The sequence below is a fragment of the Gasterosteus aculeatus genome, chromosome 12 (genome assembly GCF_964276395.1).
Source record: "Gasterosteus aculeatus chromosome 12, fGasAcu3.hap1.1, whole genome shotgun sequence".
Lineage (NCBI taxonomy): Eukaryota > Metazoa > Chordata > Actinopteri > Perciformes > Gasterosteidae > Gasterosteus > Gasterosteus aculeatus.
This window is the reverse complement of record NC_135700.1, coordinates 10,864,211-10,880,376: the sequence shown is the minus strand read 5'-3', so window position 1 is coordinate 10,880,376 and position 16,166 is coordinate 10,864,211. Positions and strand designations below refer to the sequence as shown.

The 16,166-nt window shown below is 43.6% G+C and overlaps 1 protein-coding gene across 2 annotated transcripts in view; it reads right to left on the bottom strand.

The window, feature by feature from the left end:
• Positions 1 to 58: 58 nt before the first annotated feature.
• Positions 59 to 16,166, bottom strand: part of dagla (diacylglycerol lipase, alpha) — a 29,089-nt gene continuing 12,981 nt past the window's right edge. The window contains exons 11-21 of one of the 2 annotated variants that reach the window (XM_040161533.2): positions 15,342 to 15,425; positions 14,747 to 14,824; positions 14,411 to 14,491; positions 14,061 to 14,203; positions 9,046 to 9,114; positions 8,880 to 8,952; positions 8,378 to 8,586; positions 7,452 to 7,578; positions 4,288 to 4,451; positions 4,021 to 4,038; positions 59 to 3,595 (exon numbers count right to left, since the gene is read on the bottom strand). In XM_040161533.2, coding sequence (XP_040017467.2) covers positions 2,494 to 3,595; positions 4,021 to 4,038; positions 4,288 to 4,451; positions 7,452 to 7,578; positions 8,378 to 8,586; positions 8,880 to 8,952; positions 9,046 to 9,114; positions 14,061 to 14,203; positions 14,411 to 14,491; positions 14,747 to 14,824; positions 15,342 to 15,425 — 2,148 coding nt within the window. In that variant the 3' untranslated portion in view covers positions 59 to 2,493. The remainder of the gene's footprint in view (positions 3,596 to 4,020; positions 4,039 to 4,287; positions 4,452 to 7,451; positions 7,579 to 8,377; positions 8,587 to 8,879; positions 8,953 to 9,045; positions 9,115 to 14,060; positions 14,204 to 14,410; positions 14,492 to 14,746; positions 14,825 to 15,341; positions 15,426 to 16,166) is intronic. The other variant, XM_040161542.2, reaches the window with a different exon arrangement.

Genomic DNA, 16,166 nt, shown 5'->3' with positions numbered 1-16,166 from the left:
GCAAACACCGGTATATTAGCAATACACAAGGAAATAGGTATGACAGAATTTCTAGTTACTTTTATGGTTTGTAGTTTATTCTATTACAGGCAGGGCAGTGGGGGGGGGGGGGGGGGGGGTTAATACATTCTCATTGTGGGGCAGGAAAGGAGAGGAAGCAAACCAGGTAAATATGGACAAGACACAGTTGAATTCTTCTTCTTTCAATATAGACCAATTTGTAAATCTGCCAATAGTTTGAATAAATAACTTTCGGATAAAGTCAATTCTGACATCTTTTAATATATTCATCACCTCCTTATTGTTATATAGTTGTTTCCTGCGTGATTCTAATTCATCTTTTTTTTAAATAGATATCTGCATACATAATTACACGTAGAACATGGTGCTGTACACATCATGGTAAAAAGTATTATAGTGCTTTCTTTTAGCAGTGTTTTAGTTTATGACCGGCTGCAAGCAAAGTTACCAAAAGTAGGAAATCGCCAGCACAACCGCAAGTGTACCTTGTGAGAGTCTACTGGGACCGGCAGCATGACTTGAATAGTGTAAGACTGTAAACTGTCTGGAACTGTCTGCCGCGAGTAATCACAACATATCTTAATCCGAAAAGAGAGACTGTGCTGATTACTATGGTGACTCCAGGCGCGATGGCGGCGCAGCACCAGAGGTCGCTGTGAGCAAGCTGCCCCTCTGTGCTCCACGTCCCACCACCATCAAACATTTGTAAGAAGGGCGTATCGTCACCACGCCATTGAAGACTGTCAAATAACTTTCAACTCGGACAGAAAAAAAAGCTGAAATATACAACTCCTTACATTTGGATAAAGTCTAAAAAGTTTCCCACACTGTCCTTAAAAAAAATTGAGATTAAAAACCACTAACATCAAACCAATGTGTTGCAAGAGCAATAAGGATAATAATACCATCAAATATAGCAATAAAATTGATAACAACATTAACTGTAATAAATAATGCAAATTGTGAGCCACCGGTTACACCCAGAGTGATATGGAAGATTGTATGCCACGTACGGTATCAGAGTTGGCATATGTGAGGTTTGAGCCCATTCATTCATTCATTGAGTCCATCGAGGGTGTTTGAGATGAACCACATTAAAGGGAAGCAAACACCTGGACGTCCAAGATGACTGAGAGCACCTTGAGAACTAAAGACACGAGATCCCGGGACATTCTTAAGAGTACAGTTTGCTCCTGTCTGGTGACCCAGGCATTTTATAAGCATGTATAATGTTTGAGTTTACATATATTATTATTATCTCTAAACATGTTTAGATCATATTGACTATAACTAAAGGACATTTCTATACCAGCCGTGCTACTGTGAAATGCATAAAGCATGCTTACTCTGACCTGGGCTCACTGCTAAGAGCGCTGCACAAACAACGGTACAGTAGTTATGAGACTGGGACGACTGTTGGCAAGTTACTGAGGTTGTGTTTTTCCAAATGAAAGCCATGGCAGTGTTTAAAGGTCAGGACAGCATTTTCCCCCTTGGTGTTGCTGTGTAACAGTCTACATGGGAACCAACAGAAAGGGAAGGAGGTAATGAACTTAGCTCGTGTAAATAAAGCAGTATCTCTATACGTGTACAAAACTACAGCTCATAAATACATTTGGCATACTATGTATTTCTTTTTTTGGCAAATATTTTGGTGGTAAATTGAGCAATATGATGTGGGCAGGAGTATCCAAATCCTACGTGGTTTCTTGACATTTTCTCTGGAAAAAAAGAAAAAACTTCATGCACTATAAAGAGTAACCAAAAGACTCAAAAAACATCCATAGGCTTCCGTAATAACTTTGTCACAATCACTACATTTTTAAGACACATGAATTCTCACCAACGTAACACACTTACTCTCTTTCTCACAAGTCAATTCTTTGTAGACCTGAGGAACATTTCACAAAGTCTTCTCACTTCTATTGTTTGATGAATATGTTCATCTTCACATTCCTGATTTAAAAAAAAAAAAAAAATGAAATAAAAGCTGGACGAAATGTCCAGAGCTGCTGAGGGTGCCGGACCAACCCAGATGATGTGCCTATGCTAACCTCCTCTACGCTGTCCGCTTTGAGCCCCTGCTCAGTTATGTATTCTCTCTTTGACTTCGTTCAGTTCGGGGCTCTGATGTGACGCGTCCCCGCGTGGGCGAGACGGCGTTGTTTTGGAATGGCGTTGTGAAGCTACAGTTACTTGCATTCACCCGAAAGCAGTGCGGCCCAGTGGCATGCAGACAGAGGTATCTTCTTTTTCCGAGTCATTGCAATCGTGTGAAAATGCTATAAACAGCGTTCACTGGCATCACCTGAAGAATGGAATCAGCTTGCGTGTCGGTCCGCCAGGTTCCGTCATTGGATCTCTAATGAGTGAATGCCTTCCGTCGCATGCACCTACTGTGATATGTTTTACATTTTTAAATGACTGCACCCGTCACCCTTGAGCAAAGGACATCGGAGTCTCGGGAGCACACTACACCATAGATGACAGCGTGTTCTCTTCAGGACAGTGGCACGGGCTAGAGGTTCGTAGGGAGTGCGTGGCCGGCAGGGCGCCCTCGCCAGGGGAAAGGTCGTTGAGCTCCTCGGACGACGAGAGGGGGAAAGAGGGGGACAAAGAGATGCCTGAAGACGGGTCAGCAGATCCGGCAAAAGTGCGTGGGGGCTTGGGGACCAGGTTGGGCTCCGTTGTTGCCCTGGCCAGGAGTTGTTTGTCGTCCAGTGGCTGTCCATCTCCGAGACACTCTCCCTGTCCAAAGGAGCCCCGGCCCGACTCGGACTCCCCGTCAGACAGCTCCAAAGGTGGCGAGCTGCTGCCGTCCAGTCTGAATAGAGAGTCTAGGTACTGGGCGAACTCCAGCACGGCCTGGCTGGGGTTGCCGTTGGACAGCTGGGGTGGAGAGGAAGCTACCGGTCTGGCCTCTGCACATACCTGTTTCTCCGCCATCTCCAGCTCCCAATCTTCATTATCTCCATCCGCTGGTCTGGAACCAATCTGCGGGCTGAGCGGAAAGACGGGCGTGCTCCCCGGGCTGTAGACGCCGGGCATTTGTTGGTGATCCCCATCGAGAATTCTTTGTTGGTTGGCGTTAGGCTCCGGCTTGAAGGGCCGAGCCGAGCCGCTCTGGTTCTGCAGCGCCGGGGAATGGTGTCCGCTGTAGTGAGACGTGGTGGGAGACAGCCGCATGGAGTAATCCGGGGTGGATCTGGATTCCAGCGGGTCGAAGAAGGGCCCCACCTCCCCGAGGTGCTCCGGTGTTTCCTGGCAGAGGCAGTCGGCGGCCAGTAGCTCAGTGCGAGAGCTCAGAGACGGGTTCTCCTCGGGGATCGGGGCGTCCAGAGGGAACGGGAGGCTACTCAGCATCGGCGAACCCCTCAGAGCAGCCGAAGAGCGTCGGGAATCCAGACTGTAGAGGGATTCGGCGTCCGAGAGGCTCTCCATGATCGCCAGCGGGGCTTTGCGGTCCCTCAGCTCCACGGTCAGGCGCTCCCGCGCGCCGCGCAGCACCACGGGCACCGGGGGAGGCGGGCACTCGGCGAAACCGTCCAGGGAAATTTCAGACTGGGCACACGAACTAGAGGAGAAGAGAAGACGGGGTTGGAGAGTAGTGACAGGGTGAGGAAGGGGGAGGGGTTTCCAAATTACAAGACAAACATGAAAAATGGGTCAAAATAACTTGCAGTGGGTTAAAAAAGAGAAAAACGGGGAGGTGTTGGTACGTAAATCATATCTGGAGGCTACAGACTAGGTGCACACCAGAAAGAAACATCAAGAGGGGAGAAAAAGGAGACACGTGGAGGCCAGGAGTGTATCCTAGTGATCCTTTATCAGTAATGCAAGAAACATCACAATTGAACCACTACTAGGAGCTAAACCAGAGGGGGGCGAGGAGGGAACCGGACACGACCATACGTTGCAACTGCTCTGTGGTCAACGTGCATGCGTGCATGAGAGAAGGGATCACATTATGCAAAATTAGTATCCGCATGCATTGCTTACCGTAACAATGGTTTTTGTCTTTTGTTTTTTTAAACCAAAAGGACCAGACAGAAATGACGATTTTGAGAAAACAATAAAGTGGCAGTTAGTAGCAGTAGTATTGTTGAGTATTGGCTATGTTCAATCTGACAAATCTCCATGATTACCCTGACAGTTTATACCTCCATTATAGTTAGAGGTGAAACTCAATATAGAGAGGATCCAACAAACGGTTTTATTTATATTTTAAGGCTCCAACACGCCCACAGCGTCCCCCGGTGTACTAACCGAACGCTGCTGTTCCTGAGGTGGTGGGCTGTAGGCGTCGGCTGCTGAGTCGTTGACGTGTCCACGAACATGCTCTCCGGGTTCAAGTCCACTTCAGTGGGGCTCACCATGATCTTGGCTGCTGACAGCAAAGCAGTTTTCCCTTTGTTGTAGTTCTCCAGCACCTGCCACAAGCACAAAGGTGGACAGACCCGTGACTCGACAGATATGGGCATGACGACGGCAGGAGAGGAGAGGATGTGCATTGAGAAGCCACGTGGACAGAATAAAAACTACATTTGCTTGCCTAGTTTTGCAAACCAAACCGATATTTTTTCTTGGCTTTTCGTTGCAGAGGAACCTCAAATAACTGTGAGAAATAACATTTACTTTTTATAATCTTCTTCAACAACATGTGGAATAACAATTAATAAAAGAGAATGTAGGTAAACTAGATTAGTATAATTTTCTGGCCATTTATAGTGTGGAAATCAACACACAGGCTACGAAATCTATATTCAACTGCAGATAAAGTCCAGATATGCAAGTGTAATGTTAAAGTGAGCTCCAACTGACAATAAACACCCACAATGAAGTCATGATGCCAGAGAAAGAAATACAATATGATGAATGGATAGTTAAACCATTGGACAACTTTACATGCTTCAAAAGCATACGAGAAACACCCTGTCTAACAAAATCTCAGTGTTGTGTTAATAATTGTTAAACATGTGAGAACAGACAGCACATCACGTCAACACACGAGCAGATGTATTTGGCTTACTTTAATGAGTTTAAATACTTGGTGGAGCCACATTATGGTAGAAGGACAAGTAGACCAATGAGATGACATGAAAACACACAAGAAACAACGACGTACAATTCATGCATCAATGGCAACAAAATGACAACAATAAATTAGGAGGCATGTAAGCCAAGACTGAAAAGCATAGCGCTTTAAGCTACATGTCTATAACGTGTGGGTTATGCAGATGGTTACGGATCACACACAACGTGATGATGTTACATGGGTGAGTGTGTCTGACGGTACATGAGGACAAGATGGCTGTGAGTGATAAACTGCAGCAAATATTTGGCACCGACCAGTTTCAAAACATCATAGGCACTAAACAAAGCACAAGACTGCATAGTGATCACCCAGAGACAGAAATCTATTCCTAAAGTTTATACTCCATTATATCCGATAATGTACTGAAACCCCTTCAGCTATGCAATCATCCGATGTACATAATTTAATAAAACACATTTCCACTTAGCATTATAAAAAACATGTCTTGTTAATTACACCAAGAGAATAATAAGCTGAAATTATTTGTTAAGATTTGTGCATCAATTTCACAGCAGTGCAGTGGAGACGAGCACAATACTCCATATTGACACTATTGTCCCCCTTGTTACACCATCTGCTGCCGATGAGTAATTGACACTTTCTTGAAGGGATTATTGAGGAAAGGCTAAATATGTGCTTTGAAAAGGCAAAAGGGAGCAGGAAAGAAGAGCTGAGTCTACTGAAAAAGCCAGTCGAGAAGGAAGAAAGAGCAGTTAATGTGGAAGAAATTAGGTTACTATGGAAACTTGCATACAAAAAAAATGTGTATGGTAGCTGTGAGAGGAATGGAATAGAATGAAGGGTTGATTTAAACAAAGCTGAATGTTGAATCTCATTAACGAGAGAGAGAGAGAGAGTGCAGGCGTGTTTGGGACTCATGCAGCGTTGTAAGAAGATATATTTTTTTACGGTTTTATGCATTGTAGACCAGCAATGTACTCCAGGGGCTATCTATGATGACATTTACTGCATCACATTGTTGTCATTGTGCACATTCCTCGCCTCACCTGGCTACGGACTGGAATCTGAACTACTTGCCCGGACTTGTGGCAGCCAGTCACTAGCTTTTATGTGCAACTGGAAAAAGCGAAAGGACGTCAGCAAGAGGGAACATTTTTCCAGTTTTGCTTAACTACTATAACAGCTGAATAAATAAATAGTAGTACCAGTCATTTTAGGAGGCCCTTTTCTTAAAATGAACACCAAACCCTTAATTTTACCATCAGGCAAAATAATTCTACTACTAAATCTGAAGTCCGACCACAGTGACAATATTTAAAGTAACACTGACAGTTTTTAAACGTTGCACAATGTCTTAAAATGATATAAATACTGTGAAATCGATAGGTCTATACATGAGTATCGGAAGGACTGTTGGGCGCTTGTAAACTACAGCCTTTTTGTTTTTGTGAAGAGCTACGTGATGTTACTATCTTTAGTGGATGATTTTCGATGTGCGCACAGTTAGATTGATCAGACGGAATCTCAAAAAAAGGCGCAGCAATCCGATCTACGAGGAGGTGAGAATCGTGTGGATCGGATCGGGTTTGAGGTGGAGCGCTCGCATCATCTGCAACTGAGGGGGTTCCCAAAAGAGAGTTGGAGGGACTGTTAGTCAGAGGAGGGGCCGAGCACGGCTCTGAGGCAGAAGTACAGTCCATCAGAGGTGGAGGAGGAAGAGCAGACTCCGCATCTGAAAAAGAAGGGGAAGCGACTGCCGACAGAGGGACGGACACAGCCTCACTCCCCGTGTGGGAGGCAGCGAGAGGCACATCTGTGATGGCGAGAAGGGAAGAATCAGAGGGATGAGGACTAGAGTTTAGGTCTGTTTGCGAGGTTATGACAATAGCTGTATTGTTGGCGGGTTGAGTGGCTTCCAGTTCCTCCGGTCCTGAGATCTCCTGCTCAGACACGAGACCTAACGGGTCCAGGACCTGCAGAGACACCAGAGGAATCAAACTCCAGACCAGGCATAGCAGACACACGCATACACACAGAAGTGATTATCATCCACCAGGAGAGAGTAGCCCCCATGCTTTGAGACTGGAAGGAAAAAAAAACAAGGTGAGGTGGGTCAAGTGTTAAAGAAGGAGCACATGCAGAAAGTGACCATGAAGAAGGAATCAACCTCAAAGAGACTTTAAGTGAACACTTGAGAAAACAGGAAATGTAATGTTTTTCTTCCATCTTTGCAACATCATAAACATGAGATTAAAACACATCATCTTTAAATAGGTTTCAAATGAATTGGAATTCACACACATACACCAGTGTTAAGAATTATGAACAAGATTTTAAAATATTTTCCAACCCCTGCTGATAAGATAAAACAGACCTTGTTAAGGCCCTCCATCACCATATGGGGCATGTGCTCATTAAGCATGGCGGGTGATATGATGACCTCATTGAAGGCCTTGTTGTCCCCCCATAGAGCCGAGTAGGTTGGCTCCTCCTGGCCGCAGCTACAGGGACAGAAAGAGTCTGTCAATCACAGTGAGGTACAAATTCAACGCACATGTTGATTTGCCAACGGCTAAATGGGAGAAGCAGAATCCAGGCCATGACACCACTGAGTAGAAGATTGTTTTCTGACTTGAGCAAATCTGAGCAGAAAGCTAACGCGCTTGGATGCCGTAATGTAAAATGATATAAAGTTGAAGCAAGAAGAACAGTGAGGTGAGCGAAGACCACAAAGAAAAACTAACCAGTAGCTTTGCAGTGTCCTTTTTAATTCATATTTGACATTTTGCTGTCATTGACTGGCTAAACCACTTATACCCTGTTGTTTCGCACCAGCTTGCGGAAGATGGTTAAAGATTTCAAAGCTACACACTGTCTGATGAACTTTGCACCTTGGCGGACTTCCAATGGCTTCCATTGATGGTTTGCAATGTAACCCTCAGCGACCTTTGCCTGTGTTGTAGAAGGTTAGTTCACCCTAACTGAATATTGTTATCTAACTAGACTTGAAGGGAATCGGGATAAAAAGATCTTTCACGGTCTTTCACAGCTGTTATTACCACCTCACATCACAGACACCTCTAGTTACATCCACCTGTTATTTATCAGATAACTGAACTGTATTCTGGCCGTGAAGAACAGCACAGCTGATGCAGGACGTTTGACAACAGCATTTTATTAAATGTATTGACAAAATATTCATATTTTCCACTGATGTCGCTGCTGGATTCTTAGGGAGGCGTAATAGTAGAAAGGAAAAAAAAAGATGTATTTTCTGTAGTCTACAGAAATGTTTCTCACCACATCTCTGGAGGATGGTTGTGCACCACATGGATGATCCTGCCAGGAGGATAAAGGGGGGTGGAGGCTGAAAGGGCAATGCTGAGGTCACTCGGGTGGAGCCACATGCGACTGCTGGGGGGGGCTGCCGGCTGTGACTGCGGGTCATCGGCCTCTACTGGAAGCTCTGATTTGGGGATGCATTTGGTGCCTCCCGCAATTATCCTCCACTGTTGTAAAGAAAAATACATTTTAGTACTGCAACAGGACTTCTGAATCTTAATGGTTGTGTGGAAGACTGCAGTTTATTTTAATTTATCGATTTAACTTTAGTTTTAGTATTTTTATGAGAAATATATATATTTTTTCTATAGTCCATAAAGCATTCCGGTAAATGACTGCGTGGCATCAGAGGCTACCTAATGTATCAGTTTCCTATTTTGTTCTTATTGATGTTTACATTGTACAGCAGGTCCACTAGTCTATCTGGCCGACATCTTCTAGTGTCAAGGGATCAAGTCACCTTTGGCTTGTTACTTTTCTGCAAGACTTCCAGAAGGTGGCGTCGGAAGCCCTCCAGTTGTGACAGGCCGAGCCTACAAAAGACCAGCAACAGATCACGGTCAATGTGGTAATACTGCAACAAAGTAAAGTCAACCCCAGCATACGTGACACTGTACAAGAGATACCTTGGTACCAGGTCTTTTCCCAATACCACCGATGTGACAAAGTCTTTGGAGTACTCCATGGCATCCTCACTGGGTAAAGAGAAGAAAGAAACTGGTATATTATGTGTATAGGACACGTAGAGAGAGTGAAGGGTGTGACCTGAGAGGAAACAAAGTTCTCTGTGCACATTTCTAGAGCGCACTTCAAGCAAACATTTGTTTCACGCTATCCAAATAATGGAAAAACAAACACAGTACACTGTTCAACATCAAGTACTTATCTGGCCAACGAGGGACCAAACATGTGAGTCCGGTTATACTTTGGCTGATACAATACTGGAAATGATGGACAGAAGCAAAAGAGAATCAAAAACCACAGAAGGGGTCGACCCTACTTTCACGCCATAAACAAGTCTGAACAACAGGAACTCCGTTCTCCGTTGATATTGCATGTGAACCGATCGATGCCTGAAAATGATTCATTCTGCTTCATTCATTCTCCAATCCTTTGGTGACCCCTGAATGGAAGCATAGATTTTTTCCTAAATTGTCCCCCGTAACTTCTGACCAAAGTCCGACAGATTTGCTTCTTTTAACTCCAATAAACAACATTGTTGGTGAACTACATCATTTATTTAACAAACATTTAGTTTACAACCTTAACCCTTGGTACAGACCAACTTCCTAAAATGATGGGATTATTTATCCCATTATTTATCTGTAATCCATGAAAAAAATGTAATGAGGTCATGAAATAAATAAATGATTCATAGATTGGAGAATTGCTATACAACAACTGTCTACAGCAGTGGGCTCCAATGTAAACACAGCGGGGATCATCTGAGATGAACTGAAAATTCCCAACTCTGTAAAAGCAAAAAATATTCATTCTAGGTGTGATATGCTGAACTTTAGCAGTGACGTCAACTGGACAACCGCTACAGATCCAGGGCTTGTGTTGCTGTTTGTGGGGAGCTAAATAGTTTTTTGACCGTGACAGGACGAGCGTGGAAGAGCCATGTGTTAAGATCGTTTGATGGTGTTACTAATGAACAAAATAAAGGACAATTAAAGACAATTGGAGATGTCTCAAGGAGTATTTAGACGCGTCAAAACAAACTGAACCGAGCGGATCGAGCGGCAATAAGTACACGGACTGCCTCTGTCACAGAGGTAAAAGGTACATCTGAAAAGGTTCTTTGTTGTGAAGCAAAAGTAAAACATGAAGCGTTGATGAAGTTGGTACCTTAAGAGGAGGTGGAAATTCATAAATATAAACAAATGGCTAGTCTGCAACGAAAGTTGCCCCAATACTGCACTTCTTGATGTTCATAGTGATGAGATTAGCCTCAGGACAGCATTTCAAATGTTGGCTCCAGTGGTTCAAACAAATTCTCAGATCGAACAAGTAATGTCTCTGGGGTCAGCAAGGCGTCAAACGGAGGCAGAAAGGGCTGCACTCATGGGACGTTCTGCAGCGCTACAGAAGAAACATGTTCTGGAGGAGCAGGTGGAGTAATTTAGGAGGAAACAGGAACAAATTCAAATTGACACTGAATATAGCAGCGTCTGTAGCAAAGTTAGCAGTGTTGAATGGCTCGAAGCATGTCGGCGTTTACAGAACATATTCAGATGGAATGGAATCATATTTCATAAAGGGAGCAGCACGTAATCCTTATGCTCCTTATGATACTAAAAAAGCAGCTAATGAGAAAAAGGACAAGTGGCAAGAATTTGATCAAAGAAAATTGATTCCAAATCTGGTGGTCAGCAACCAGCATCATTCCAAGGAAAGTAAATGGAGATATCTACAGTCTGTTACAAAGACAAAATTAAGTGACAGCACTTGTATAGACACAGAACTCCCACGCAGAGAGATTCCCATTTTTGAAGGCCATCCTTTACAATTGAGATCTTTCATCATCAGAGCTTTTCAACATTGTGTCAAAGCTAAAACAAACCGAGGAGACTGTTTGTATTATCTTGAGCCGTTTACTGGTGGGCAGCCTAGAGATCTGGTGCGCAGTTGCCAACATATGGCTCCAGACACACTTGGCCGAAAAACTTCTTGGAAATCATTTTGGAGATGAACTAAAGGCCACAGCTGCCTATGTGGACAAAATCATTGGATGGGCTGCTGTTAAGGCAGAAGATGTTAAAGGGCTACAGGCATATGCATTGTGTTCACGAGAATGTTGCAATGCTATAGAGGAATTGCAATATTTAGATGAACTTAAAATGGCAGCAAACATGAAAACCATCATGCAGAAACGTCCGTACAAGCTCAGGGAAAAGTGGAGAGCAGCTGCATGTGAAATCTCAGAAAAAGAAGGTTGCAGATCTGGCTTTAGAGACTTTATCAAGTTCATTGAGTACCAAGTCAAAATTATTTCTGATCCCATCTTCGGCGACATCCAGGACACTCAAGATGGTGTAAATAAAGGAGGCAACAAGGCAAAATGAAACTCAAGGTTGCAGTCCAAAAGAAATAGCTTTGCAACTGCTGTCTTTATGCCTACTGAACCCGCTGTGAGTGTAACCAAGAAAAGCATTGAAAATCTAATGCAAAATATGCCACCTACAGTATCAAATGTTTCCTGTGTGCACTGTACGTATGGACACGCATTGAAGCACTGTCCACAGTTGAGGAAAAGAACACATCGGGAAAAGTTGGACTTTCTGAAATAGAAAGGAGTTTGCTTCCGTTGCTTGCACATGGGACACATGAGCAAGAGTTGCAGTAAACGCTTATTTTTGCAACCAGAGTTCTTCACTTTGATAAAAGGGAAAGGAGCAAAGGCTGAAGATCAGTCAAAGGAACGGGTGGTGAGTGGCACAACTGTCTCTACTTGTGGTCATACAGGGGCTGGAGGCAGTAACGGCATCCTTTCAATCCTACCTGTCAATGTTAAGTGTATGAAGGGAAACCAAGTCATACAGATCTACGCATTCCTGCATCCAGGAAGCACTGACACTTTCTGTTCTGAAAGTCTAATGGAAAGACTGGACATTAAAAGGAAGAAAAACAAAGATTAATCTATGTACAACGGGTCACAGTACTACCCTACCGAGCTGTATTGTCAAAAAAATTCGGAAATCTCAAAATTAGCTGGCAATAAGTTCTTTGAGCTTCCAAGTGTCATTTCTGAAGAAAAGTTGTCAAAGTGGACATACAGAGAATATTTACATCTTTCAAGTATTAACGCTGATGTTGATTTGTTGATCGGCAGAAACCCCTCAAAGTTAATGGAGCCATGGGAAGTAATCAATAGTTGAGAGAGGGACCGTATGCAGTAAGAACTCAACTGGGCTGGGTGGTTAATGGACCTCTTAGTGGGAACTGCGCAAAGCAGGGCGGGAGTGGCTGCCCTACTGTTACTGTTAATTAGATTGGTGTTGGAAGAACTATTGACAACACAGTACAACCAAAATTTCAGTGAGAATTTCTCTAATGACAAAGAGGAGATGTCAGGAGAAGAAAGGAAGTTCATGGAAATAGTGAAAGGTTCAGTGCAGCTTAAAAATGACAAAACTAGGTTCCCTTTTAGGACACCCCATGTAATTACCGGTACGTCAAATAAATCAGCTCACTGAAAGGAGACTTCTAAAGGATGAAAGTTTTCACATAGAATATGCAAACTTCCTTACTGATGTCATCGATGAAGGATATGCTGAAAATGTGCCAGAGCATCAGCATCACCTCACCATGGAGCAGAATTTAAAGAAATCTCGCTGAACAGTCAGCTTCTACAGGGGCCAAACCTGACACACTCATGTTAGCAGTTTTGACACGCTTTAGGCAAAAACCTGTAGCAATCATGGCTGATGCGCGTTTCATCAAGTAAAAGTTGAACATTTTGACATCATGGGATGTTATCCATGATCAGTTCCGTCTACGATCCTTTTGGGCACCATTCACAATTCCAGCTACGATAATTCTGCAAGAATGTGTAGCTTGAAGTGTGGTTGGGATGATCCAATACCCCAAAACGTTCAACATAAATGGAACAAATGGTTGGAAGATCTTGAACGTGTGGGTCACGTTTCAAGGTCAGTAGATGCTTCAAACCTAAAGACTTTGGCCATGTAATATCTGCTCAGTTGCATCCCTTCTGTGATGCCAGTGAAAGCGCATATGGAACGGTTACCTTCATCTGTTTGCAAAACCAGGGCGGCTCCACTAAAACAAGTGACCATCCCTCGTTTGGAGCTCACAATTGCTACGGTTGCTGTTAAAGTGAACAAGATGCTAAGTTCAGAACTACAGCTTCTTTTGGAAGAGCCACAATTCTGTAAAAAAACAATTAAAAAAATGAGGACAAAACGTTTCAAACATTTGTTGCCAATAGAATAGCAGCTATTTGAGAGGCGGCACAGTGGAGATATTCCTTCAGCTCAGAATCCAGCAGATGATGCTTCGAGGGGATTACAAATTGGCTTCAAAAGAGATGGCTTCAAAGTCCAAAGAGGAGCGGCCAATTCACAGCTTGGATTGTCTGATGATCCTAATGACCATGGGCCATTAACACCAAATCATGGGACTTTTACCTGGTTAAATAAAGGTTAAATAAAATAAAATAAAAATAAAAATCACATTCTGTTGATGAAAGGAACCAACCGATCGATATAAAAGAGGCAGAAGCGACCGCGCATGCGCGAGGACCGTTCTGTATTTCTCACAATAGCAAAGTCCCGGCGGTCCACACCGACTTTTGACCGAGTTTGACATATGTGCCCTAAGTGGTGGGAGGTTATGTTTTAATTAGGCCGCAAGGTCGATATAATCAGGAGGACAGAGCGAACGTGGTCAGGGCGAGCGTGGAAGAGCCATGTGTTAAGATCATTTAATGGTGTCACTAATGAACTTAATAAAGCACAATTAAAGGCCATTGGAGATGTCTCAAGGAGTATTTAAATTCAGAAATACCAACCAAGGTGACCTCACTTGGTTGGACGAAAAAGGGTCTCTATGCAGGGCTTTTACCATCTTCCTGCGTAATGTAGTCACATTGAGCGACTGACACGGGTGAACTCACCTAAAAAGGCCACCAGGTGGAGAGTAAGAGTAGCAGTGAAGTGTGGGGTACTGAGGTCGCAGCAGGAAGGAGAGGATAGCAGCAGTGCCTGCACCAAGAGAATGGCCGACAATCACCAGCCCGTAGCGCATTGTGCCTTTGTTCTGTGGGAGACAGCCAGAGTCATCACACTCACAACAGCACTCTTTAGCGACCACAGTGCACATAATCACTTCCACAAAACTTAGCTCAACAGCTATATGCAGACTGATTTTGTGAGGTTGGTTAACGGTACTCCGGTTCAGAATGAAAAGTGTGGAAAATCGTCATTAGTCACTGCCGTTATTTATAAAGAATACTGAGTTGTGTACCAAGTCTCTTCCAAAGGCTTGTGACAAGATCATTTCCTGCTCCAGTTTCTTCTTAATGTATTCTGCTGAGTAAACCATCCCCTGAGATTGGAAAGAAAGAGACAGATATTTCAACAGGAAGTCCATCCCATTAATCTCTTAAAATATTCATAGAAATTTCTCTGGTATTAACAACTGAAATGACCTTTGCAGTCTGTAATAATGCCACTTGTGTTACGTATGCAATGCAAGAACAGAAGGCCAATGAGGAAAATCTCCTAGGTGACTATACAGAGGAGTATACTCAGCCTATTCATGTATTGTAGGAGAGGATTTTAAAAAATGAATATCTCTGACCTTGTGGCCAAGCCAGGTCCCGTGCTGCTCCTCCACAGGCAAACGTTCAGAATCCCCCGTTAGATCAGTCAAGGCGTCCTGCAACACAAAAGGAAAATTAAAAATCTCAACATAAGCAGTGAAAAGGATTGAAGAGAAGAGTTAGACCAAAGATAATTGTAAATGCTCATTTTAGAATTGATCATTGATGATTGATCATTCTACAGTTAATGGGTTTTTTCCAATTCCAGGTCAACAGAAGGGTTTAAGCGGTATCTTATGTGTAAAAGGTGTGCGTGTGATACATTGGAGGTTTGCTCTGAGAGCAACTTACATAGCCCTGCAGCCCTGAACTGTTCTAGTCAGGTCACAAAACACTACAGGAATCATCAAATACTTATGCAAAAGAAAAATAAACCATAGGACATTTTGTTCCACAAGTGGACAGTCACATTTCTCCGTGCGTGAAGGGTGTAGGAGTTTGAGAACACTGCATAAAAGCTGTGATTTCACTTGCTCTGGGAGGCGTTGGTGTTGCGAGGTATTCAATGGAAATGTTTAGAGGGGTCTGAAGACGTATTACTATTAAAAACCGGCAAGGAAAGATAATATTCACCTTTGGCGATAAGGTTCCTCTGATACTGATGACCACCTTCTTTTTTGCATGATCCACTGCCACAAAAAACGGGGTCTCGTAGACCTGCAGGGAAGATGTCGAGTGGACAGAAAAACGTGGTGAGAAAGCGAGAATAATCGTCAACGGGACTAAGTGAGGAGGAGAAAAATACTTGTTAGTTCAACTTCCATTCCAGCAAGTACAGCAGTATTTCTCATCAACTATGTCTCCACTTGGCACCCGACAGGTAAGTCATATAATTCATGAAATTCAACCCTTTAATTTATAGCTGGAAACTCAGCGCTGACGTCACCAGGAAATTCCGAGACAATTTCAACAACCATTCACAGTTTTTTAGCGGGATTAGTGGAGATAGGATGAGAGTTATGCATGTCTGGAGAGATGTCATTTAGTCTCGTAAAAGTACACTAGAACAGGTTAAACTGTTCAATCATGCCAAACCAGTTTGAACAGCTGTTTTTACTCATCACCAATTTGACGCTATCCATTGACTTTTATTGCACAAAATGTCCCTCCCTGGTAATTCTGTCTGCTAGCACACAACAGAAAATTGCCTGGAAGCTTCAGTGTGTAACACCCAGACTGGGGTGTTAGGTCACTGTTTGTTTTCTGTCATTCAGCCTGCTTCTCGTTTCAGACGCCTCCCTCCTGGTGCGCCGCCGCCCTCTGTGACTGCAAGCCCCGCCCTTATGGTTTCCACCTGTGTCTCGTTCCCCTGCGTATTAAGTCTGTGTCGACTGCTTGTTTCGTGCCAGTTTGTCTCTGTTGTTTTCATGAGCTTACCAGCGAGTTTGTCGTCCCGTG